The 25,245-nt window shown below is 41.8% G+C and overlaps 1 protein-coding gene across 2 annotated transcripts in view; it reads left to right on the top strand.

Moving 5' to 3' along the window:
• Positions 1-25,245, top strand: part of LOC118097814 (neuronal acetylcholine receptor subunit alpha-7-like) — a 126,086-nt gene that overhangs the window by 70,697 nt on the left and 30,144 nt on the right. For both annotated transcript variants that reach the window (XM_035141063.3, XM_088659046.1), the window contains exons 3-8: positions 2,008-2,052; positions 5,522-5,631; positions 7,402-7,481; positions 9,490-9,657; positions 13,054-13,248; positions 20,924-21,010. In XM_035141063.3, the coding sequence (XP_034996954.1) occupies positions 2,008-2,052; positions 5,522-5,631; positions 7,402-7,481; positions 9,490-9,657; positions 13,054-13,248; positions 20,924-21,010 (685 nt within the window). The remainder of the gene's footprint in view (positions 1-2,007; positions 2,053-5,521; positions 5,632-7,401; positions 7,482-9,489; positions 9,658-13,053; positions 13,249-20,923; positions 21,011-25,245) is intronic.

The following is a 25,245-nucleotide window of genomic DNA, read 5'->3' as shown; positions in this document are numbered from 1 at the left end:
CACTTTTTTTTTAAAAGCAATTATTTTTAATTAAGAAGCCAGGACTTCCATACATGATTCCCACAACCACCTGTGATGTCTAACATATTTGGAATGTGGCCCTTGATCTACCAGGGTACAGTCAAAATCTCAGTTCCTGATCAGCTCCAGTTTTCGAACGCTGAATGTCCGACGCTGCTTCCCCTGAGTACAGGAAGCTCTTGCAACCAATCGGAAGCCGCGCCTTGGTTGTCGAACGTTGTCAAACAGGCTTCTGAAACGGATTACGTTCAACAACTGAGGTTTGACTGTATCTTAAAGGACATTCAGGTGTTGATGATGCAAACCTTATAGGACAATATCACTGAGGAACGTGGAGAGCAGTCACATAGTTCAACTACCTATTTGGATTTTTTTTATTTTATTTCTGGAACAAAAGGCAGAAAATCCCACCAGTGCCTCTCCCCTGTCCCACACTAAAAACAACAACCCAGTAATGGTACATTAACAATTTGCCACCCTATCACGAAACCCAAAAACTCTGCAGAATGGCTGGGCTGGCCCTCTGATGCAATAAATAAAACAGAATGAAGATGCAAGGTTTGTGTTTACTGTAAGAGTTGATTCCTTTCTTAATGGTAGTAAGTGGTGTGGTATTCTGCCAATGTACCTGTTATGTACTGAGCTGAATCCTAGAACAATAGGATTCAGAATCAGCGGGAGCTACCCAATCCAACTCCAGGTGGAAGTGAATCCGCAACCTGATTGGCCTGCTGGAGCAGCCAATCAGGCGGCTGGCAGAAGTGAATCTGCTACCTGATTGGCCTGTAGGAGCAGCCAATCAGGCTGCAGGCAGAAGTCAATCCACAATATAATTGGCCCACAGGTGTAGCCCTGAAGTAGCCAATCACGCAAGGCCCATTGTGTAAATAATGTATATAAGCAGATGGTTTTGGGAAAAGAGGGATTCGTCTTCTCTTCTCCTCCTTGATGACTATGAGCTGAATAAAGAGCATGAAATTCACTCTCGACTCCGAGTATATTTCAGTACCATAGGTTTGTGTGTGTGTGTGTGTGTGTGTGTGTGTGTGTGTGTACACACACATGCACACCCACCCTCATACGCTTCTTGAAGGATGGGGAATCTGTGACCTTCTAGATGTTGTCGGACTACAGCTCCCAACATTCTGGACCATGCTGGCTGGGGCTGATGGGAATTTGAGTCCCAAACATCTGGAACAGGAGTAGCCAATGTGATGCCCTCCAGATGTTGTGGGCTACAACTCCCATCATCTCTGCCTGGGACTGCTTGGGAGTGCTAGCCCACAACTTTTGGAGATCACAACTTTGGCTACCCCTGATGAGGAGGATCACAGATTCCCTAACGTTGGCTCATGCAGTCTGAACATTTATATTGGTAGGTTTTTTCATCCCCCTTCCCTGTGAGCTGTAGGTGTGGGACAGTGTGGATTAAGCCCAGACCTTTACTTCTGTGTTAGAATTATGGTACATGTTCCACTGAGGTCAAGCACTTCTACATCCTATTGATTTCAGAGGTTTGAAATCAATTTTTATTTCTCTCAGTGGGCCTCAAAGGTGCTTAACTTTGGCTAGATTGTGTCCATATTTTTTTTTAAATTTGGACTGTATGTTATTGATTTCATTTTGCCACTCTCTTTCTTATTTTTAATATTTTATGTTTTGTAATGGCCTCTGGCTGAACACTTCATGACTGGATTCTGTGGCACAGGAGTGTTGGTGCACTTCAAATGAAAGCTATGTAGCATTAATTGCAACCACGAATTATTCATTATCTGAATCTTTTTTTAAATGCCAGAAACTGGTGATTCTAAACTCTACCGTGTGTGTGTGTGTGTGTGTGTGTGTGTGTGTGTGTGTGTGTGTCTGTATGTGTGTTTGGTTATCTTTCCAAGAACTAACATGGATGAAATATAAATGAAATGATTCATACTTTGACAAAAACTGTTTATTTTCATCATTCCCCTCTCCCACTTTTTTTTCTTTAAGGATGAAAAGAACCAGGTCTTGATAACAAATGCTTGGCTACAGATGGTAAGTAATTTTGCCGTTAATCAATACAAACTATGCGACAGGTTGTTAAAACATTTTTCATATGGAGAAAAAAAAGAGAATGGAGAAGAAAATGAATTTTGGAATGTTGTTGTGCTATAATAATAATAATATTAATATTAATAATAATAATAATAATTTCTTATTTGATCTTATCTGATGTCAGAGCACTGAGTAACTCATTTCCACATGAAGTTTTGAGCGAAACTAAACGTAAGGCTAAGTCTATACTGTAAAGGTAAAGGGACCTGACCATTAGGTCCAGTCGTGACCGACTCTGGGGTTGCGCACTCATCTCGCATTATTAGCTGAGGGAGCCTGCGTACAGCTTCCAGGTCATGTGGCCAGCATGACAAAGCCGCTTCTGGCAAACACTGTTTACCTTCCTGCTGTAGCGGTCCCTATTTATCTACTTGCACTTTGATGTGCTTTCGAACTGCTAGGTTGGCAGGAGCTGGGACCGAGCAATGGGAGCTCACCCCGTCGCAGGGATTCGAACCGCCAACCTTCTGATCAGCAAGCCCTAGGCTCTGTGGTTTGACCCACAGCGCCACCTGCGTCCCTTAAGTCTATACTGTACTGCTGTTGAAAATTGTAGATGCAAGTTTCAATTCCCCCTCTGTAACATGAATTTATATAGTTATATACTTGAGGTGCCACTACTGAAAAGACCCTTTTCTTGATACCTATCAAGGAAAGGGCATTTTTGGTGCTGGCACCTCAGGTATGGAACAACAGCCTCCCTAGAGAGGCCTGCCTGGTGCCTTTTACATGGTATTTTCAGTAGCAGGTGAAGATCTTATTATTCACCCAGGCTTTTAAACTATGTTTTGAATCCTGGCCATGAAATCCTTAAGCCATCTTCTGTCTAAGGATTTTATAAATTGTTTACTACAGTGTTTTTTTATAAAAAAATTTATTGTGGTATACTGAGTTCTTAATATTTTGTTGTAAGCTTCATGGGGAATGTTCACTGATGGGCAACTACGTATGTCTAATAAATAATAATAGACACCACCACATTTAACCTTCCTACGTTACTACTTCCTCCCGCCAGCAGCAGCCACTGATACGGAGCGGAGGGAGTGTAAGGCAGAAAGGGAAATTATCATAATCATAATCATAATGATGCAGAAAACTGACATGTTCTACTATACCTGGCTTCCCAAATCTAGTGCTGTCCAGACACTTTGGACTATAGCTCCCATCAGCCCCAACCAGAATGTTTTTGCAGGGGTTAATGGGCCGTTTAGGGACGCGGGTGGCGCTGTGGTCTAAACCACAGAGCCCAGGGCTTGCCAATTGGAAGGTCGGCAGTTCGAATCCCCGCGACGGGGTGAGCTCCCGTTGCTCGGTCCCAGCTCCTGCCCACCTAGCAATTCGAAAGCACGTTAAGTGCAAGTAGATCAATCAATCAGGAAGTTTATTTGGCTTTACGCCCATCATAAAACACAACACAACAAAATAAATCAAATAAAACAGCGGACTCGTTCAAGCCACAAATAATAAAACACAATTCACAGCTCACAAGGACAAGTATTAACAATTAAAAAGAACAGTTTAAGATAATGATTAAAAATTTAGGCACTACGCTAAAATCAATATCAGATGGCATTATAGAAAATTCTTATAACTATAAATAATCTGCTAACATTCCATTCCGTCTCTTGTACGAGAGGACGGCTGTTAGGAATTTAGCAACCTGTAGAGTAATATATTAGACTGAAGTACCCTGTTTCTCATATTTTAAGACATACCCATAAAATAAGCCATAGCAGGATTTTTAAGCATTCAAGGAATATAAGCCATACCCCGAAAATAAGACATAGTGATAGGCGCAGCAGCAATGCCGGCCGCGGCAGGAGGAGGAGGAAAAAAATAAGACATCCCTTGAAAATAAGCCATAGTGTGTTTTTTTGAGGAAAAAATAAATATAAGACGTGTCTTATAATATGAGAAACACGGTAGATAAATAGGTACTGCTCTGGCGGGAAGGTAAACGGCGTTTCTGTTCACTGCTCTGGTTCACCAGAAGTGGCTTAGTCATGCTGGCCACATGACCCAGAAGCTGTCTACGGACGAACGCCAGCTCCCTTGGCCTATAGAGCAAGATGAGCGCGCAACCCCAGAGTCATCTGTGACTGGACCTAACGTCCAGGGGTACCTTTACCTTTACCTAATGGGCCATTTAGACCAAAATGTCTGGAGGGCATTGGGCTGGGGAAGGCTCCACTGGCTATTAACACCAGGGGAAGGGAGAGCTGATCACGTGACTCCCATGTTTGGTGGCTGTCGTGCCTCTGATTTCCCTACGATATATAGGACTTGTTCCATGCAGTCCATGATTGGTGAACAAAAGCCCCTTTGCATGTCGGGTGGTGGTCTTTCACAGCTCCAAATATACGTTGGGAAAGCTTGTACTTAGGGAGAGTAGAAGCGGCAGAGATGGACAGCTCCGCTTGCCTCGGACCAACTCTACAGCTGGCTATACTGGCACTCAAGCTCAAACCACCTGTCATAGTGGCAGATTTGCTGAATCCAGATCAGCCCCAATCACATAGAAAGCGAAAAAAGTCACAGGTCAAAAGAGCTAACCCACTGCACACAGCCTGCTTAGTCTCTCAGTTTCCTAAAGTACCGTTCATCTCTGTCAGGATCACTTCTGGTATTGGATCTAAATGCATAGGAAATTATACTGGGAGAGAGACTGATGAGGAGTAAGGGAAACAGTGTAGGGGAAACAGTGCCGCATTACCAAATAGAGTAGGCCCTGGCCTATGGGCCCCGCACCTTTTAGGGGTCCCACAACAACAGATCAAAATAATATTGAATTGATCTTGAAATTGGTTCGTTAAAATGGCTGGTTGGTCAAATCAAAAACATATTAGAAGATAATTTGCGAGGGGCAACCCCAAATTATTGACTGCCTACTAGGGGTCTCCACAGGGTTTAATCTGGCACTGAGGGGAAAGTTTCAGCTCCACTTGTGTTATTTTTGTACAGAACATTGGATTTCTCCCTGCTTTGTAAGTGTTTGGGGGCAGATATGGGTTTAAACGAATGGATCTATCACGGTCATGTGCTGTTTCAGCCTCAGTGTTTGGTGGCGGCGGTGAAACCTCTGATGTGGATTTGCTGAGCTTTTCTTGGGATTGGGGGCAGGTAGAAAGTCTCTGCCTGCCATTGGCTGAAATATTGTGGCCCCTAGAGGGAGGGAGGACAGGCACATTGTCCCGGAAAGGCATGGTAGAAGAAGCAGGGGCTTGAGAGCACTGCTGAGGAGAATCTGTGAAAGAAAATTTAGAGGAGTGAGTACCATTGTGCCCCATCAATGATAAACCTCACCTGCTATCGTTGGCATTATCCATACTGTACTAATTATTTCGGAAAGCATTGGGTCCGATTTTCCAGCATCTATGATCTTTAATCGCAAAACCATCTTTTTCCATAGTCCTGGATGGACACGTATTTGTCATGGGATCAGTATGAATATCCAGGAGTTCAGAATTTAAGATTCCCATCTGATCAAATTTGGGTACCAGACATTCTTCTGTACAACAGGTAAGGAAGGCATGTTTGAGGTTGTTTTAAAAAACCGAGCATGCTGAAGAACAGCTGGAAATTGACGTGGCTCTATTAAGCTCCGGGGTCATGATTGCAATTCTGCAAGAATGAGCCATCAAATAGCACAACGTGATGAGCCTTGTTCTTTTGCAATTCGAAGTAAACCAAACTGAGTGAAAGGAGGAGAACGCATCCAACACTTTCCCTGCAACTGGAATTCTACATTTTCGTTGCCGTGTGTAATTTGGCTGAGAACCACCCTGTTATTCCCAAAATGTTCATTTATTGGGTTGACTAAGCCCTCCAACGTATGATCCTTCAGTTGGAGTCCTGCTCTTAAGCTTCGTTGTAGACCAAAAAGTAATGTTGGAGGATGGGGCAAATGGCACAAGACCTAACACTGGCAAACCAAGTCACTGTCATAGAAGCCTTGTCAGGATTAGAGCCCATTATATTTATTCATTTATTACTTAAAGCATTGCTGTTCTCGCCTTCAGTCCTTAGACTCCCAAGGTGAGTTATAGAGAAGCCATTGTTAATATAGCAGTACAAAATTATTGATCTAAAAAAGTAGAAGCTCAAGCAATGCCAAGTGGCAGCCGATATAAAAGGGGGTTATAGCTCTTAGATGTATGGAACAGGATAACCATTTTTCCTATATGCAGTGGCTGCTGACTTGTCTTTTGTTGTTGCAATTTTTAAACTTTAAACAGGAAATCTTTAAAAGTACTGCTTCTAGTACCTGTCTGAAACAATTTTGGCCATCACCAGCGGTAGGCAAATTCGTTCTTCTTGTTTGTAGGTGTTTGAGTAGAATTAGATTTGAAGGTTGGGTTTTGTGTATTTCAGGTGCTGAAACTGAATGTCCTTTTGTATAGTAATGTAGCAACTGAACCAAACTGAAGGGGGACTTCTATGATTCTAAGACAAATGTGGGGGGAGGGAGAGGATTTGTTTTTTAAACTGCTTTATATTGGTCATTTCTGCCATGATTCTGGCACTCAGCACCTTATGCCTAATTTTATATAGATCTGGATTTTATTGCCATTTAAAACAGCCATGTTGGCCATCTTTTTGACTTTTGGTTAGAACCCCATTGTTAATCACTTGGGGAAAGTGAAATTCAGATTCACCATGTGAAAATATGTAAAATCCTAATTCTACATGAGCGACCTGCAATTAATAAATATATACAGCGGTGCCTTGACTTACAAATTTAATCCATTCCGAAGGCACCTTCGTAAGTCGAAAAGTGCCATTGGAAACACGATTTCCCATAGGAATGCATTGGAAACTTAAAAATTTGTAAGTCAAACACCATCTAAAAATTCGTAAGTTGAAAAAACCCTATCTAAAACCACCGCGGTTTCTGTTCGGATGTCGAGAAATTCGTAAGCGTGCAGCCATTTGCCCCATTCGTAAGTCGAAAAATTCTGTTGCTGAGTTGTTCGTAAGTCGAGGTACCACTGTATACAGGTATATCTGTTTGTGGGGTGGAAGTAGTAATTACAGCTGATCATGCATTTTTAAAGGATCAGAGTTCAGCCTGTATTGTGTCATTAGCAGCAGCATTCACTTATCCTCCTGTAGCCAATGATTTTGAGTTATTTATTCCAATACTTCCACTGAAAACGTTAAAAAACAAAACAGAAAAATGGTGACAGAGATCTTCAATCAGTTTAAAGCCTTACTAAAAACAATAGGATCATCTTTTACAATGCAACCAGTAAGCAGCACTCCACGTACCTTTTCTGCTGTCTTTTGTAGTGCAGACGAGAGATTTGATGCGACGTTTCACACAAATGTTCTAGTGAACTATTCGGGATCTTGCCAGTATATCCCTCCAGGTAAGAGGCTTTTAATATATTGAGTTATCTCCTGGATCAGGAATTCATATATGTGACTGTGGATTAGAAGGCTTAAACTAAACTGTATTGTTAGTCTATGCTTTAATTACAACTGCACAAACCTTTAATGAAGTTCGTGCCTGAGAGTATTAAGAATGACAAAGGATGAGCAAGTAAAATCCTCAATGATACACTGGGCAATAGATATCGGTCATAATATAGATATGGAAGCATGGGAACGATTGTGAAATTTGGTTATAAAATTTACAGCCTGTTATGGTTTAAGAGAAAATTATATGAAAATGATATATTGTTGGTATTGTTGGCGAGCGCCGAAACCCAGAAGTAACCCGTTCAGGTACTTCCGGGTTTGGCGCAGGACACAACCTGAAAAGACGCAACCTGAAGCGTCTGTAACCCAAGGTATGACTGTACGTAAATCCGGCACTGGGTGTGTATGCAGCCTGAGAGACAGGGCAGGGTTAGGAGAGACCTCCCTCCACTTCTAGACCCTTCAGCCAAGTTGCCACCTTTGCTTGAGGGAAGAGACATCTCAGAAATGGGAAAGGAAGAAGCCAGGACCCAGACCAGGGTGTCCCTGGCTACTTAGCCTACCTCTCTTCCACCTGCCAATCAAGTGATGAAAGGCCAACTGTCACTAGCATGTAATAGTCTAGCATAATCGAGTCTCTGCACATTCGAAACAGCCAATAAAACTTGACTATCGAACAAAAACAAGCTAATTGTCCACCACCACAAGTTACACAACAAACAGCACCTTTGAGGCATTTTGTTATTCTCTCCTTTCTGCTTCTGATTTTAACTGGCGGAACATGAAATAATTAGATGACAAATAATACGTGATAAATATTAATCCCTTACATAGTTTTCGACTAGTGTCACATGAATCATTTATGCCGGAGCAGACAGCCCCTCGAGGAAAGCAAAGTAAATCAAAGACAAAGGGGGGGGGATGTCTGGTTTTTAGTGGAGAGCAAGTTGAAAATGAAATAAATTCCAAGGGAATATATGGCCATTATATGCTCTTTTATAAATGTCAGCACACGCTCCAAAGTGTCTTTGTTGCCATTGTTTGTTGAAGAAGCATTGCAGTTGCAATTTGAAACAGACTTGGAGAACGTTTGGTGATATGCAGTAAACAGAAGTTTGCAAAAGTAGTACGATCCATGGAACTTAGTTGGACTATGAGCAGGTTGCAATTTTCACAGCTGATCAAAGTGCGTGTGATCATGCCCAATTCGTGTGTGTTTAACCAGGATCTGCTCTAATCATGTATAAAGCAGGGTCAGGTGAGCTGGGCCAGGCAAGATTCTCTGGAATGTCATTCAGTAGGAACGGTGCCACTACCAAAAAGGCTCTGCACTTGATAACTGCTTCAGCTGACTTGGAGGAGGCAAATGGAGAAGGTCCTCTGAAGATGTTCTTAAGGTTCAGGTGGCATATATGGGAGGAGGTCATCTTTAAGATAACCTGGCCCAAGTCTGTAAGAATAGCGTGAAGGAGTCTCTCCCCACAAAGTTGACCATTTTGACATTTCCTACCTCCTAGTGAAGCGGGAAGCATAAAACATTACTACAATTAAGAACATCTGCTTGGCAGGTTGAATGACTGCCACAACTAGCAATTCTGCTGTTGCTCTCCGTTTAGTTTGCGGTGGTTTGATACGCCACACAGCCCCTAAAGTAGATGCAATGCAGCTAAAGCACCTGAGACCTGTTTCTTGGAGGCCTCCATGCAGCTTAACTGAGGCGCCAGGTATTATTTTCAATCAGCTTCTTCATCAGATGGTCCTCTGAAGACCATGACTGAAACGCAGAATTATAAGCACCGTTTGTTAGCAGATCAATTTGGAATGCATTTCAAAGCTGTCTGCTCCCTTGAACTCTTGATATGACAGCAATTTCATTCCCCTTCCACTCTTGCCTTTAATATCTTACCGCTTTCCCCCTTTAGAAACATTTACATGCCCGTTTCTAATTACTTACAGGCATCTTGAAGAGCACATGTTACATTGATGTCCGCTGGTTTCCTTTTGATGTGCAGAAATGCGATTTGAAGTTTGGCTCTTGGACACACAATGGCTGGCTGCTTGATCTGCAGATGCTCGAAGCTGATATTTCCAATTACATATCCAACGGAGAATGGGATTTAGTGGGTAAGTTGGCTTTATTAAACGAACCTAAAACAAGTGAATCTAATCCAGTCTTTCCTAAACTTCTGCTTATGGAGGCACACGGTCTCCCCCCCCCCAACTCCAAATTAAAATTGCACTCCGAGCATATGCTTAGCAACACTCAGCAGACATTCACGCCCTCTTTGTGTGTCGCTACTCTGGGCATGCCTCTTATTCGGAACAGAGATACCAAAAGCACCCCAAAGTGGTTGCTCCAATAGCAAGAAGTGGAGGTGCATACCTGATCTCCCATCCCCTATGCCACTGCGGCTTACTGGGATGGAGAAATGGCAGCAAGGTCAGCGTGGTGAACATTTGCCAGATGGGCTCTGCTGATGTGTTTGCGCTGCACCAGCCCCACCCTAACACTGCCTCGCCCTCTGACTCCCAGTAATCCGCAGCTGTGGACAGACTTCAGGCTGATCTACGTTGTTTTCTTCTTTAACTAGACCACCAGTTGGAGCCAGGTGCAAAAAAAACCCCATGACAGTTAAAGAGCAAGGTGCCTCTGAATCTGTATGAGAGCTAAGCTGATCTCACAGTCCTCATGCACAGAAGCCAACCTCTGGTTAGCCTTCTGATTTCGGTGGGGTGGGGGGAGAGTCATTTTGTTGCCGCTGGTGTTGTACAACTGGGAGTCAGCAAGCCTTGCTGATCTACTCCAGTGCAACTGGTGCAACCCAACCCAGCTTCGACCCATCTCTAAACCCTCCGTGGGGCGTGCCCTTGAGGGGGGCAGGGCCTGCTACGGCCGGGTGCCTCATGTGCAGCAGCCTCTCTCCACCTCCAGGTTTGGAGAGGTCTGGAGGGCCACATTCTATAGAGGGAGGAAGATGAGGAGGAGGAGAGTTTGGATTTGATATCCTGCTTTATCACTACCCGAAGGAGTCTCAAAGCAGCTAACATTCTCCTTTCCCTTCCTCCCCCACAAGAAACACTCTGTGAGGTGATTGAGGCTGAGAGACTTCAGAGAAGCGTGACTAGCCCAAGGTCACCCAGCAGCTGCATGTGGAGGAGCGGAGACGCGAACCCGGTTCACCAGATTACAAGTCCACCGCTCTTAACCACTACACCACACTGGCTCTCTTACAGAGCTATAAAGTGCTCATGGGGAGCTGGGGGAGCCTGTTGGTTGTCAAGGCCTAGTCAGGAAAGCTGCCAGCAGCAGCAGCAGCAGCACCTAGTCAGGAAAGCTGCCAGCAGCAGCAGCAGCACCACCACCACCACTACCACTACCACCACCACCACCACTACAAAGGCCTTTTTTCAGGGACAACAAAAGTCCAGAATGTTGTTCCTACACTCATCATCAGTGCTGCTGCTGCCGCCTGCATAGATAAAGAAAGGAACATCTCATTTTATGGGATCTCGCTCCTGCCAAGGGAGTTTGAGTATTCGTAATTCTTTATTTTCACATTGGTGTTTTGGGAAGGTGCCCTGCAAAATCTTCCTGCAGCTTCTTCCAGCAGATGTTGTTTTAAAGGCACAGCGCTTTGAGCTTCCCCAGACCTGCCCTTTGTGCTCAGGCTGCCCAGCAAACCCAGCCAAGCAAGACTCTCCAGGCATGCCCCTTTAAGTCTTGCTTGGCAAATCCACAGCCCTGGTGAAAATGAAGCAACGTTTTCAAGAGAGGTGCCAGGGAATCTATGGAAAACAGAAGTAACATCTGTTGTATGCTAAAACATAAAAAAGGTATAAATCATTTCAGCTCCGCTGTGCTATTAAACAGCTTGAAAAGTGCAAGCCATCACACTGGACATTATAATAACCATTGATTGTTGTTTGAATCTGATGGAGAGCTTCAAGAATGGGCAATTACATGTTATAGTCCTATAATGACATTTGCCAGAGGAGGGATGGATGCTGTATGTCTTATGACAGTTCTTTGGAAATGTTGACAATTATCATATGGAGTGTTTTTCACCAAATTGCAACCCCACCCCCGCCCTAGGCTGGATAATAGATTTGTATGGATTTTTCAGTATGTGTACAAAATGAAATGCTTAGAGAGTTGCGTTAGCCCCAGGAGAGAGCTAAATATCTATCAGCAGGCTTTGCTTTCTCACCTTATTTCCCGAGATGCTAGGAATTATTACGTCTGCAAGAGTTATTGAGGATAAGTAGAGAAGAGGAATTAAGGCACAGCTAGAGGGCAAAGCCTTCAAAGTCATCCAAACAATTTAGACACCCAGCATACCTGTAATAGAGGAAGGATGCCTGGAGGAGCAAATTTAAATGGGATTCAGGCAAGCCCTGTTCTCTCAGCTGCAACCATCTGCCATATGGGAAAGTAGCTAGCTGGGATCTGGGAGTTGTTTGCTCATGCTCTGGCCATGGACACTGCAGAAGTCTGCCTGCATTGGCTAGTGCCAGTGGCGTCAATTGCTTTTGAGTTGGCAACCATGTCGGCACCTAAGAGAAGTAACTGCAAGGCCAGGGCTACAGACAGGCAATTGGCAGGAAGGAGTGTATGTTAGGGAATCCCCAGTGAGAGCTGCTTCAGTGATGTCATTTCCCCTCTGCTTATGTCTCTAAGGCCTAGTGGCTTCAGCCATGGCTATAGTCACAATACAGTGGAACCTTGGTTCTCAAACGGCTTACTTGACAAACAAATTGGCTCCTGAACGCCGAAAACACGGAAGTAAGTGTTCCGGTTTTCGGGGGGAAAGGAAGCTGAACGCCCGCTGTGGCTGTTGGCTATTGTTTCCGGGGCACCTGCGCCAATCGAAAGCCATGCCTTGGTTTGGGAACATTTTGGAAGTCGAACTGACTTCCGGAATGGATTACATTCGAGAGCCAAGGTACCACTGTAATTCTGATTTGCTGCCTGAGCAGAAAGCATGATTTATCAGTTCACTGAGGGCAGAAGGAGAAGGGGACGACAGAGGACGAGATGGTTGGACAGTGTTCTCAAAGCTACCAACATGAGTCTGACCAAACTGCGGGAGGCAGTGGAAGACAGGAGTGCCTGGCGTGCTCTGGTCCATGGGGTCACGAAGAGTCGGACATGACTAAACAACTCAACAACCACAGTTATGGTTGGCAAAGCATGACTTGGTGTGACATCTGGATTGAGCCCAAATAGAAACACATGAAACTGCCTTACACTGCGTCCTTGTAGGTCAGTATTCTCTACATGGACTGGCAGTGGTTCCCTGGAATTTAAGACGTGGAGTCTTTCTTTGAAGACACCTGGTACCTTCTGCATGCAAAACAGATGTTTTGCTGATTAGCTGTGACCCTAATCCATGGCCTACATTACTGGAAAATGAGAGTAGGGATTGAGGAGCCAGACCATAGACCTACTAACGTAGCCAAGGGCTGTAAGAATGCAGCGTATTTCTCCTCATTTCTTACTTCAAATTTTCTTCTGTGCAGGTGTCCCAGGTAAAAGGAACGAGTTGTACTATGAGTGCTGTAAGGAGCCATATCCGGATGTGACTTACACTGTGACAATGCGCCGCCGCACCCTCTACTATGGATTGAACTTACTGATTCCATGCGTCCTCATATCAGGCTTAGCGTTGCTTGTTTTCTTGCTGCCAGCTGACTCTGGAGAGAAAATATCCTTGGGTAAGAGCTAAGAATTTAGAGCTATTTCACACATTGACAGAAGTGGGACACAGAGGTGGTAGGGTTCTAGAGTGCACTGCTTTAGACTGCAGGCATTCATATTTTTTGAAGAGTTACCAAGTTTGTTTGGGTTTTGAAACACCCCTAGCATCTGAGAGGAGAGTTTAGCACAATCACCTGCCTGGTGTGCTAGTTTTTTTTTACATGCGGGGGAGCATTCAAAAATATGACCATCTCAGCTTTATAGCTGATGGTAGTTTGGCTTTAAATTCCTACCATCTCAGGACTTCCGGTTTTTGCCGCGACCGAAACGGCTGCGCTCCGCGCGAGCTCCGCGTTGAGAGCGTTGTTGGAGAGGCTATTGGGGGTAGCGAGGGCTGCGCAACCCCAAGAAAAGTCAAGGGGGTGACCCTTGGCTGAAGAAATCCGGCGGCGTTGGACAGGACCATCGGTATTCCCCAGCTGAAGGCGGGAGAGCGGAGGGTCCTAGACGCACTCGGATCGAGCGCTTCCCAACAAGAAGCCCCGAAGCCCGGATCGGCGTGTGTGCGGTAAAACTTTCAGAACTTCTATCAACCCAACTACAACCCGGCACTGTTAAGTAAGCAGGATATTTGGCAACCGATATAGAATTAAAAGGAGAGAAATAAGAGGAGTTAGAAGATAAACGCAGTGCCGCGGCAAAGCCAAAAACAGCGAAATCAAATGGGGGAAAGAGAAAGAACGAGCAGAGAGTCATATACTTTGTAGCGAAAAGTAACCGCAAAAAGTGAAAGGTTTCGGTTACATGAAGAAGAGCTATATTAGGAAAAAACCTGCAAAGGGAGAGTTGAAAAAGGACTTTGTTGTTGCCTTTGTTTGAAAAAGGAGGGGAAAGGGGGAAGGAAAGGAGAGGAAACAGCAGCTGGAGTGCGAAAAACCCCGTGAAAATAACCCAGTAAAGAGAACGCGGAAAGGGTGGAGAGAAAAAAAAGACTTACCCATTCCAGGACAATATCTTGAGACTTGCAAAAATGAGATTTTAAATTCAATGACTTAAAATAAAAAGCGATACCTGAGACAAAGATGGAGTAGCGTGGGACCGAAAGGGGTGGTGACTGCTAAATTAGAGGAAACACTAATTAAGAAAGACATCGCTAAAGAAGGAATAAGTGGAGGAAAAGGAACAAAGGGAGAGGAAACAGCGACACCAGAGGACAACAGCAGAACAGCAAAGAAAAAATAAGAACTGAAGAGAACTCTGAACCAGCGGTAATAGTTTAACAATAGGACTATTTGACCTGAGAGAGAATCGCTCCCGGTGGCCAAATTGAGGATTGGAAAAAGAACTCTCTTTTTTTTTCTGGGAGGATGGCAGGGAAAAAAGCCAATTCAAACATCTTATTGAACCAACAACCAAGAAGGGGTTCAGGAGCCGATATAGAGATGGACATGAGAGAACTGATCCTGAGCTTGAAGGGGGATATTTTGGAAATGAGAAAAGACTTTGGAGCAATGAAAATGGAGGTGAACGACAAAATGAAAGGATTAGATGAAAAATTGGATAAAATGAACGGTAAAGTAGAGGAAAACACAAAATCAATAAAAGAATTAAAGGAACAGGTTAAGGAGATAGATGAAGAGAGTAAAGAAGTGAGTAAGGCAGCACAGGAAAACAAGGAAAAATTAATACAGATGGAGGAATTGCTCAAAAAGGCCTATAAAGAAATTAAAGAATGTAAAAAAGAGTGTGAACAAGCAAAAAAAGAAAGAGATGAATTTAAAATTAAACAAGAAGCCACTTGGGATGCGATGGCTCTGCTACAAATGCAGGCTAAGGAACGTACTCTCAGGTTGAGGGGGGTCCCAGAATCGTCAGAAGAGAATTTACAGTCGAAAATAGTTAAAGGAATAGCGGAGTGGTTACAAATGGGAGAAGAGGAAGTGATGGAAGAGATAGAGACATTGTTCAGAGTAAACTCAAAGAAGGCCAAAGAAAATAATTGGCCAGGGGATTGTATAATAACACTCCATACAACCAAATTAAAAAGTAAAATGTTGAGAAAGGGAAGGGGAGATAACCTAAAAATTGATGGAGAAAGTGTATTTGTGTTGAAAGAGATACCACCACGCATTTAAAAAAAAAGGGATAAATACCATTTCTTGACAAAGGCGTTAAAAGCTAAATCTATACATTTTAAATGGGAATATCCTGAAGGGCTTACCTTCACCTATAAGGGGAGGAAAAGAAGGTTTGGGACACCTGAAGACGCAGATATTTTTTACCGAAGATATAAATCGCAGTTAGGAGGAGATAAAGATCAAGTAGAGAAAGAAGCCCAAAATGAGATAGAGGAGAATATAGATTCAGATAGTGATTAGGACAGCTGAAGACCCTTTGAATAAAATGGGAAGATAAATAAACATAAGAGAAAGCTATTTTTTATAATATTCAAATTTTTCCCTTTTTCTAGTTTTTTTTTTCGTTTCTTTTTGTCAAAGGTATCGTGTATTGAAATAAATAAAATGAATCTTAAATTAACCACGTGGAATGTGAATGGTTTAAATGGAAAAAAGAAAAGGAATAAAATTAGACATGTATTGATTAAACAAAAATTAGACATCATCTGTTTGCAAGAAACCCATATTAAGAAAGAACATGAAAGACTATTAATAGACCCCAAATTAGGAAAGGAATTTATAGCAGCCGATGGGAAAAAAAAGAGGGGTGTAGTAATTTATGCAAGAGAAGAACTGGAGCCGGAACTACTATATGCAGACCGAGAAGGCAGAATGGTAATGATAAAAATAAAGCATTTAGGGGAAATAATACATATAATGGGGATATATGCGCCAAATGATAAGAAAACAGAATTTTTTAGGAGAGTTGAGGCTAAAATGATGGAATATGTTGAAGGGAAAATGATTCTTATGGGGGACCTAAACGGAGTGTGTGATCCAAAAAAAGATAAAACAGGAAAAGGGAGAGAAAGTAAAAAGGGGAGACTACCACAAACATTTTTCAATTTGGTAAAAAATATGGATATGATAGACGCTTGGAGATTTAAAAATGAAATGGAAGAAGATTATACGTATTTCTCTAACTCGAAAAATATGGCAAGTAGGATTGATGCTATATGGGTATCGGCAGAAATGATGAGAAGAGTACAAGAAATTAAAATACAAACTAGAACTTTATCTGACCATAATTCAATATTTTTATGTCTGGGAACTGAGTGGAAAACAGGTATGAAAAGATGGAAACTAAACGACTCACTACTTTTCGATGAGCAGATAATAGAAGGAGCTAAAGAAACATTAAGAGAATTTTTTAAATTAAACAATGATGGGAATGTCGATACGAAAGTTATATGGGACACCAGCAAAGCGGTAATTAGAGGTTATTTTATTAAGCAGAACGCCATGTTGAAAAATAAAAGGGAGAAAGAGAAAAAGAAAATATTAGAAGAGCTAGAGAAAAAAGAGAAAAACCTGAATAAAAACCCTAAAAGTGGGAAATTAAAAAGGGAAATTGGACTATTGAAAGCAGAATATAAAAATAAAATAGAACAAGAGATTGATTGGAAATATAAAATGTGGAAACAAAACAACTTTGAGTTCGCAAACAAACCAAGTAAATATCTAGCCTGGCAATTAAAGAAGAAGGAAAGTAAAAAAACCATAAATAGAATAAGAGAAGGGGAGAAAATAATAGATAATCCTCAGACAATAATGAAAAAATTTGTGAAATATTATGAAAAATTATATAAGAAAAATGAAGATAATGGAGAGGATATAAATAGATACTTAGAGAAACATCATTTGAATATTAATATTAAGGAAAAAGCTAAGGAAATAGAGAAACCAATCACAATAGAAGAGATAAAAGAAGTAATGAGAAAAAGCAAAACAGGGAAATCGCCAGGGACGGACGGACTCCCCATGGAATATTATAAAAAAATGGAAAACATACTCCTGAATCCCCTAAAAGAAATAATGAATCAAGCCTTAGAAAAAGGCGCAATACCAGAAACATGGAAGGAGGCCTATATTACACTGCTCCCAAAAGGAGAGGAGGATCAAGAACTAATGGCAAATTATAGACCCATATCCCTTTTGAACAGTGACTATAAGTTATTTGCGGGGGTAATAGCTCAGAGATTAAAACATATACTTAAAGAAATAATACACCCCGACCAAACAGGATTTCTGCCAGGGAGGCAGATATTTAATAATACTAGAAATATAATAGACATATTAGAATATTTGGAATTTAAGATCGATAAAAAAGCAGCATTACTAATGCTTGATGCCGAAAAGGCATTTGATAATGTCTCCTGGGAATTCCTTAAAAAGCAAATAAGTCAAATTGGGATACAAGAGAAAATGCAGAAGGCCATAGGAGCAGTTTATCAACAACAGAGGGCAAGATTAATAATAAATGGAGGTGTTACAGATAATTTTGGGATAGAGAAAGGTACAAGGCAAGGCTGTCCACTCTCCCCATTGTTGTACATTCTGGTATTGGAGGTGTTGCTGAATAAAATTAGAAGTGAAAATGGAATAAAAGGAATAAAGATAGGGAAAAGAGAATATAAAGTTCGTGCCTTCGCGGACGATATAGTGGTGACAACTCAAGATCCAAAAGAAAGCATCCCAAAAGTAATAGAAATCATAAAGGAATATGGGAAGGTGGCAGGACTTAAAATAAATTATAAAAAAACAACATTATTAACTAAAAATATGGACAAAAAAGAAAGAGAAGAGTTGAAACAGATAACAGGATTAGAACTTAAAAAGAAAGTCAAGTACTTAGGTATTTGGATGACGGCAAAAAGTCTAAATTTATATGAAAACAATTATAAAAAAACATGGAGTGAAATTAAAAAAGGGATGGAACAATGGAGTAAATTGAAACTCTCCCTCTGGGGCAGAATATCTGTAGTGAAAATGAATATACTCCCGAAATTGATGTATTTGTTCCAAACAATACCAATTTTGGGAGGAATAAAATGCTTTGACGAGTGGAGGAGAGACTTAACGAAATTTGTATGGAATAACAAAAAGCCAAGAATTAAATACCAGCTGCTAACAGATAAAAAAGAGAGGGGGGGATTTTCACTCCCTAATTTGGAACTATACCATGCAGCAGCTGGACTCGTCTGGCTGAAAGAATGGATAACTTTAGAAAAACCAGAGATTCTAGACCTTGAGGGAGTAGAAAATAGATTCGGCTGGCACTCATATTTGATTTATGGGAAAGTTAAAGCGCACAGGGGCTTTTTAAATCATTTAATTAGGAAATCATTGTATTTAATTTGGGCAAAATATAAAAGTATATTAGAACCTAAGATACCCTTGTGGACATCCTTAATAAATGTGATTACGGTTAAAAAATTAAATATGGAAGAAAAGATTGCCACCTACCATGACTTATTGGAGGTTATACAAAATGGATTTAGATTAAAAAGCTACGAGGAGACCAAAAAATACTTTACGAGTTGGCTGCAATATTTTCAAGTTAATCAGAAATTCATAGAAGACAAAAAATTGGGAATTGCAAAAGAGAAGTCTAAATTTGAAAAAGAACTGATAGAAAATGATAAAAAACTGATTTCACGTACTTACGATTTATTGCTGGAATGGGAGTTAAAGGAAGAACAAACTAAGCCATCCATGATAAAATGGGCACAAGATCTGGGCCACAATATATTTGTAGACCAGTGGGAAAGGCTATGGAAAAAAGATATAAAATTTACCGCGTGCTACAATTTGCGAGAAAATATTTTCAAAATGATATATAGGTGGTATCAGACACCTGAAAAATTAGCAAAAATGTATAAAAATAAATCACCTATATGCTGGAGATGTGAGAAAGAAATAGGAACTCAAATGCACATGTGGTGGAAATGTGCAGAGATAAGGACATACTGGGAGAAGATTTATGAAGAGTTAAAGAGAATGTTAAAATGTAAAATTACGAAAAAACCAGAAATGTTCCTATTAAATATAATACCGGAGGATATAGGAGATGTAAATAGAAAATTATTAATGTATGGTATTGTAGCCGCGAGGGTGCTGATCGCTAGGAACTGGAAAAGTAGAAACACCCCTAGTATAACAGATTGGCAAATACTAATGAAAGAATACTCACAGCTAGCCAGAACCACTGGGAGAATTAGAGGGCAAACAAGACAAAGAATAAAAAAGGAATGGAGGATTTTTGATGAGTATATAAAAACAATTAAGTAAATAACACCCCAAGCAGACAAAACCGAACCAAGGTGAAGGGTAAAGAGATAGATAATAAGGAATTTATTTTGCGGATGATGAAAACGAATAGTACTAGCTACAGAGAGATGACTGGAAGTTGTTGGTATTTTACGTATTGTTTGTAATTTTTGTATTTTTTTTTTCTCGCCTTTTCTGTTTCTTTTTCTTTTTTCTTTTTCTTCTTCTTCCCTTTTTTCATCTTTCCTTTTTCTTTTTCCGTGTCTTTCTATTTTTTTTTTTGATTGCTAAGATGTAAATCAAATGATATATTGTATCTTTGGTGTTTCTTTTTGTCTTAATTTGTATGTAAATATATGTATGTTTTTTAATGATTGAAATAAATAAAAAACATTTTTTTAAAAAAAAAAATTCCTACCATCTCAGTTTACCTCCCCAAGGCTTGTTCTTGTGCTGCCTGAGAAGAAGTGTGGAAACCACTGAGAAACTACGTGGGAAGGGTCTGTTATGTGTTTCCTTCTCATGCCAGTGTCACCCTCTCAGAACTAGGCTGGCTAGTTATGCATCACCACAACAAGAGGACACCAATTTGAATAACAGCCGCATGTGGTTATAGGTATATATCAGGCATGGGCAAACTCCGGCCCCCCAGATGTTTGGGACTACAATTCCCATCATCCCTAGCTAACAAGACCAGTGGTCAGGGATGATGGGAATTGTAGTCCCAAACATCTGTAGGGCCGGAGTTTGCCTATGCCTGGTATATATGCACATAAATCGCTATGGTTTAAACCAGGGTTTCCCAAACTTGGGTTTCCAGCTGTTAGACTACAACTCCCATCATCCCTAGCTAGAAGGACCAGTGAGCAAGGATGGTGGGAATTGTAGTCCAAAAACAGCCAGAGGACCCAAGTTTGGGAAACTCTGGTTGAAACACATGTCACCATAGTGGGGAAGGCAACAGTTGACCTGTGCGCCTGCCCGGTCTGCTGTGCAAGTGTGCCCAACTGTTGATGGGCAACTTCATGATCCCTGATCTACATTTTTTAAATAGTTCCTCATCTTTAAACAAGACATGGACCGGACAGCCCTCAAGTAGAGGATGCCTTCAAGTAGAGGCCTGTCCTATGAAAATAGAAGACTGTCTTCTGTTAAGTACGACATGCGGCCGACCTACTCAAAACTAAGGAAAATGCAGGTGAAGAAAGGAGGCAGGGTGACAATGGCAGAATGGGCATTGCATGTATTGCAATGCATGAAACAGCTATAGTTCTGCTGGACCTAGCAACACATATTTCTCTGCATCCTTGATTTATTAGGGTCTCCCGAGTTGACGTTCTGAGATCAATATGTAATGTTTAATTGCATGCCTAATCAAGGGAACACGCTCACTGTTCATAATCTGTGAAACAGAAAGCATTCAGATCTTGCCTCACCTTTTGTCTCCTTCGCAATTTGATTGCAGGTATCACGGTCCTCCTGTCTCTCACAGTTTTCATGCTGCTTGTTGCCGAGATCATGCCTGCCACCTCAGATTCCGTCCCCTTGATAGGTATGTCGATGAGTTCTGGCACCTCACAACCCAGCCAAATTTGCAGCACTTTCAAGTGCCCTCGCTTTCTCGGGAGGGAGGCAAGCATGGGCTTAGTTCTCCAGCTGAAACGAATGAGACTTGAAAACGTCTTCACTTTATTTAGCGCATGAAGGAGGGAGGCAGGAGCTATTGTTGTTTGGGGGGGCTACATGCACCCCAGATTGCTTGTCACGTCTTCTGTAAATAACGAAGGGGAAAAATACCTGAAGGTGAGAAGGCTGTGTGAAGTGAAAAAAGAAGGAAGGTGGTTCTTTCAGGCTGTCAGTGGGGCAGAAGTGAGTGCAATAGACAAGTGGGTAACCTTGAAAATAAATGGGGTGAAGGCGATGGCGAGTAATGTTTGTTAGTACCATTTTATTTGTCTTTGTGAGAATGTTCGTCCATGGCAAACCCCATCCTTTCCTGCAGTGCTTCTAAGGTTAGGTTTTCACCCACTCAGTCAGCTCTGGAAAACTGTGACACAGAGTGGTAACTTGAATGTTGAAACCGGTACTTTGGACGGAGCCTTCAGAACATTGCTGTGCTCTGCAATGTTGCAATGCTGTGATTCCTGGGAGGATGTCTTTGGAGACCATGGGATAAGAATAAGAAATTTATTATTTATATGCCCGCCACCTGACTGGGTTGCCCCAGCCACTCTGGGGGGCTTCCGGCAAAATGTAAAACCACACAAATAGATTGGCCCAGAGAGGGAGGTCTAATATTGGAGCTTCCCTCTCCCGTCTGCCACAGAAGCTCCTCTGAAGTTTTGGTCCAGCTGATGTTGGCGCTCTGATAAAGGGGATGTTCTGGAGCATTGTGGGAAGTGGCTTGCATCTGAAGGATCCTAAGTCATCCCAGTCCCCTCACACATACACCCAAATTGGGGAGACATTTAGACAAACTCCTGAGACTTAAGTATGTTCCTCCCCCTTTTTTCCAATGGGAGATTTAATCCTTTTTATATTAATGATTAAGTTTTCAGTACCTTTGCCAGCAAACATCTTTGAAGTGAAGGGTGGGAGGGAACTTCATTCCGATGAGAGTGATATCTGGCTGCCTTGATATAGTGCATACGAAGGGTGCTTTTGTCTCTAAGGCTAATGTTACAGGTTGCTTTCCCCCTCCTCCTCCTCCTCCTCCTCCTCCTCCTCCTCCTCCTCCTCCTCCTTACTTCTCTTCCTGTGTTTTCCCCCTTCTCCATTAATTATTAATTATTGTATTATTAAAATCACCCAGCACCCAGCAGAGGTTTCATTAACTGAGAATATGTGCAGCAATTCTCCCAGTGTTGTTTTTCTTAAGGACACATCTCTGCAAAGTTCATTGCGATTTCCGCTTCTCTGTAAAAAGCTACGTTAATTCAGATTAATTTGTGCATTCTGTCCACTGCAAACTCTTTCCTCCGCCGCCTCATAGGGTGCAATGGCTCATTATATTTCCTGTGGTGTTTAAAAACCTTTGCTGCCACTGACAGATTTTTTAATAAGGCTCTTATGTTTACATATAGCAGGGTGCAGTTTTTTTAACCAACCGAACTGCGAAAAGGATCAAGTCTTATCTTAACCACTCTCATTACAAAGCCAGTTATACTTCTGCCCCAGACGTTTCCACCAAAGACCATTTACATCAAATAAGAATTAAATTAGCATTCTCCCCCCCCCCCCCAATCCTCAGCAGTTAGAATTCTTTTTTGTAATTTCTTTGTGGTGTGAGATAATCTAGGCTGGTTGGGATGTAACAAAACTACAGTGAGCCTTTGGCTCACATGCAGACTATTCTCCTCTGGCCTGACCACAAGGAGGTGTTTGGAAATTCTCACATTTTAGCTTGACTTGCCATGTAATTTAAACTTGGATTAAGGCCATATTCAGAAGATGAAATCTGTTTAACAAGCCACTATATAAACAAGTGTCACACACCCACATGCTTCTCCTTTCACGGAAGTGGGAAAATAAACCGGGAAGCCACAGTGAGCCATAGCTCCCTATTATGTTTGAACTGAAGAATCATGATGGATGGCTTCCAAACAATCTAGGATAATCAGTCAATTTTAAACCATGGCTTTATATCCTAGCTTACTTAGAAGCTACTAACGTTGGTTCCCAGTTCAGTAGAAACAGGAAGCTACAGTTAGCTGCAACTTCTGCATGCGACTTATTCATGTCCTAATTTATAATTAAGCCAAGGTTTGATCATCCAAACAATAGACATAATGTGCTTAACCTTAGCTATGCTTAGCTGAAATAAGCCAACTTCAAACCATGGTTTATGAGGCTAGCTTTTTTCAAGTTAAAATTAACCACGGTTTATGGTTTAGACACTGCATGCTGAATCTAAAACAGAAGTGGAAACTTCTAATCTCCTTGTGCTCAGTGGAGTGGAAGCACTCCCTGCAAGCCAGCTCCCCATTCTCATAATGCTAAACTATGGTTTACCATTGTGTCCAAATGCAGTCCATCTGTATAAAATTTCCTTTGAATTCAAAGATAATGAAAATGGTTAAATCAAATCATGTACACACTCCCGAAGTATTTTCACTTTCCTTTTTAAAACATCTTTTTCTCTTCCTAGGGAAACTTACAATATAACTAGACTCCTTTTCACAGCACCTGATAAGTGAAACAAAATGGAAGGAGGTAAAGAAAAGGGGAGAGCCCTATCTCAATGATTCTGAACCTCTTGGAATTAATAATAATAATAATAATAATAATAATAATAATAATTCAGAACTATCCAAGAAAGCAGGAGAAATGCATTTGGAAATGTTAGAGTATGATACTTTCTGAATAGTGGCTTGTGTAGAACAACTCAGTACATCTCAGATCAACAGGAATTCACTTGACTAGAGTATGCACAATAAGGGAATATCGAAGATATTTAAATATCCACTGTGAAGTGAAATGGCTTCTAATATAGTCGTACCTTGGTTGTCGAACGCCTTGGAACTCTTACATTTTGGCTCCCGAACAATTGAAAACCAGAAGTGAGTGTTCCGGTTATTGATTGATTTTCGGAAGCCGAACATCCAGCACGGCTTCCGTGGCTTCTGGTTGGCTGTAGGACGCTCCTGCAGCCAATCGGAAGGCGTGTCTTGGTTTTTGAACAGTTCCGGGAGGTGAACGGAATCCTGGAATGCATTCTGTTCAAGAACCAAGGTACGACTGTCTTCAAATCTGGCATTCCAAAAGGATTCGGAAAGCATCTCAAAACAAAGTTGCGGGCCCAGTTCACGACCACAGCGTTTTAGCTCTTTCCCAGAGCCGTCCAACTGCCTCTTTAGACAAAGTATCTCTAAAAAGCCTCATTAATGCTTTAGATAACTGCAAAAAAATTGTAATGCCTGAACAATTAGAGCATATCGAATGTATTTGAAATGCATCTCGCAAAGCAGGCCATCTAGGTCAAATGTACTTTGTTCCTTTCTCCGGCTTGCTGGATTTTTGTCTCCATGCTGAAATGTCTCCCATACCTGGGAGGCTCACAGCAGCCACCAGGAAGGCATCTACCCTAGAGGAACACATGGCTGTTACACCAGGAAGGCCAATAGACTTTCCCAGGGTGGGGATCATTTCACTGAACAGCAACATCCCACTCCAGCATAATCAGAAATTGAATTCAAGGTTGGAGAAAGGTCCGGCTCATTTAATCGGACAGCAAACTTAAACACAGCTAACAGGTCCTGTCAGTGGGAGCCCTGCACAAGGCCTTCTGTGAGCACAATGGGGCTTTCCCCCTCTCTTCTCCCACCACATGCCCCCATTTCCCCCCAAAATTAGCTTAGGGGGGTGTCAGAGGGAGAGCAGGTGGTGTCATTTCATCTGGCAAGCTGGAATGTTTGCACTGACAATGATTGGAAGTGCCTGTCTTAAATTCCACTCTATAAATGTTGATTTTATCACCATATATATATAAAATATACATCTGCTCCCTGATGCAGGCTCCATGCCCTTTGGAGCACATAATAGCCAATTAAGCCAGTGTATTAATATAAAGGTGCTAGTGCTTGACTTGAAATCTCTACACTGCCTCAATTCCACATAACCTTAGACATCACTTCTCCCTACATGATCTCCCATGCCAGTCACAAACCTTGCTCTGAATGTCTTCACTAGGAAAAGTAAGAAGGATCATGACCCAAGGCTCTAGAACAGGCTATCCCCAAACAGCAGCCCTCCAGATGTTTTGGCCTACAACTCCCATGATCCCTAGCT

The sequence above is a fragment of the Zootoca vivipara genome, chromosome 15, assembly GCF_965207765.1.
Source record: "Zootoca vivipara chromosome 15, rZooViv2.hap1.1, whole genome shotgun sequence".
In the NCBI taxonomy this organism is placed as follows: domain Eukaryota; kingdom Metazoa; phylum Chordata; class Lepidosauria; order Squamata; family Lacertidae; genus Zootoca; species Zootoca vivipara.
This window is presented reverse-complemented; position numbering and strand designations above follow the sequence as displayed.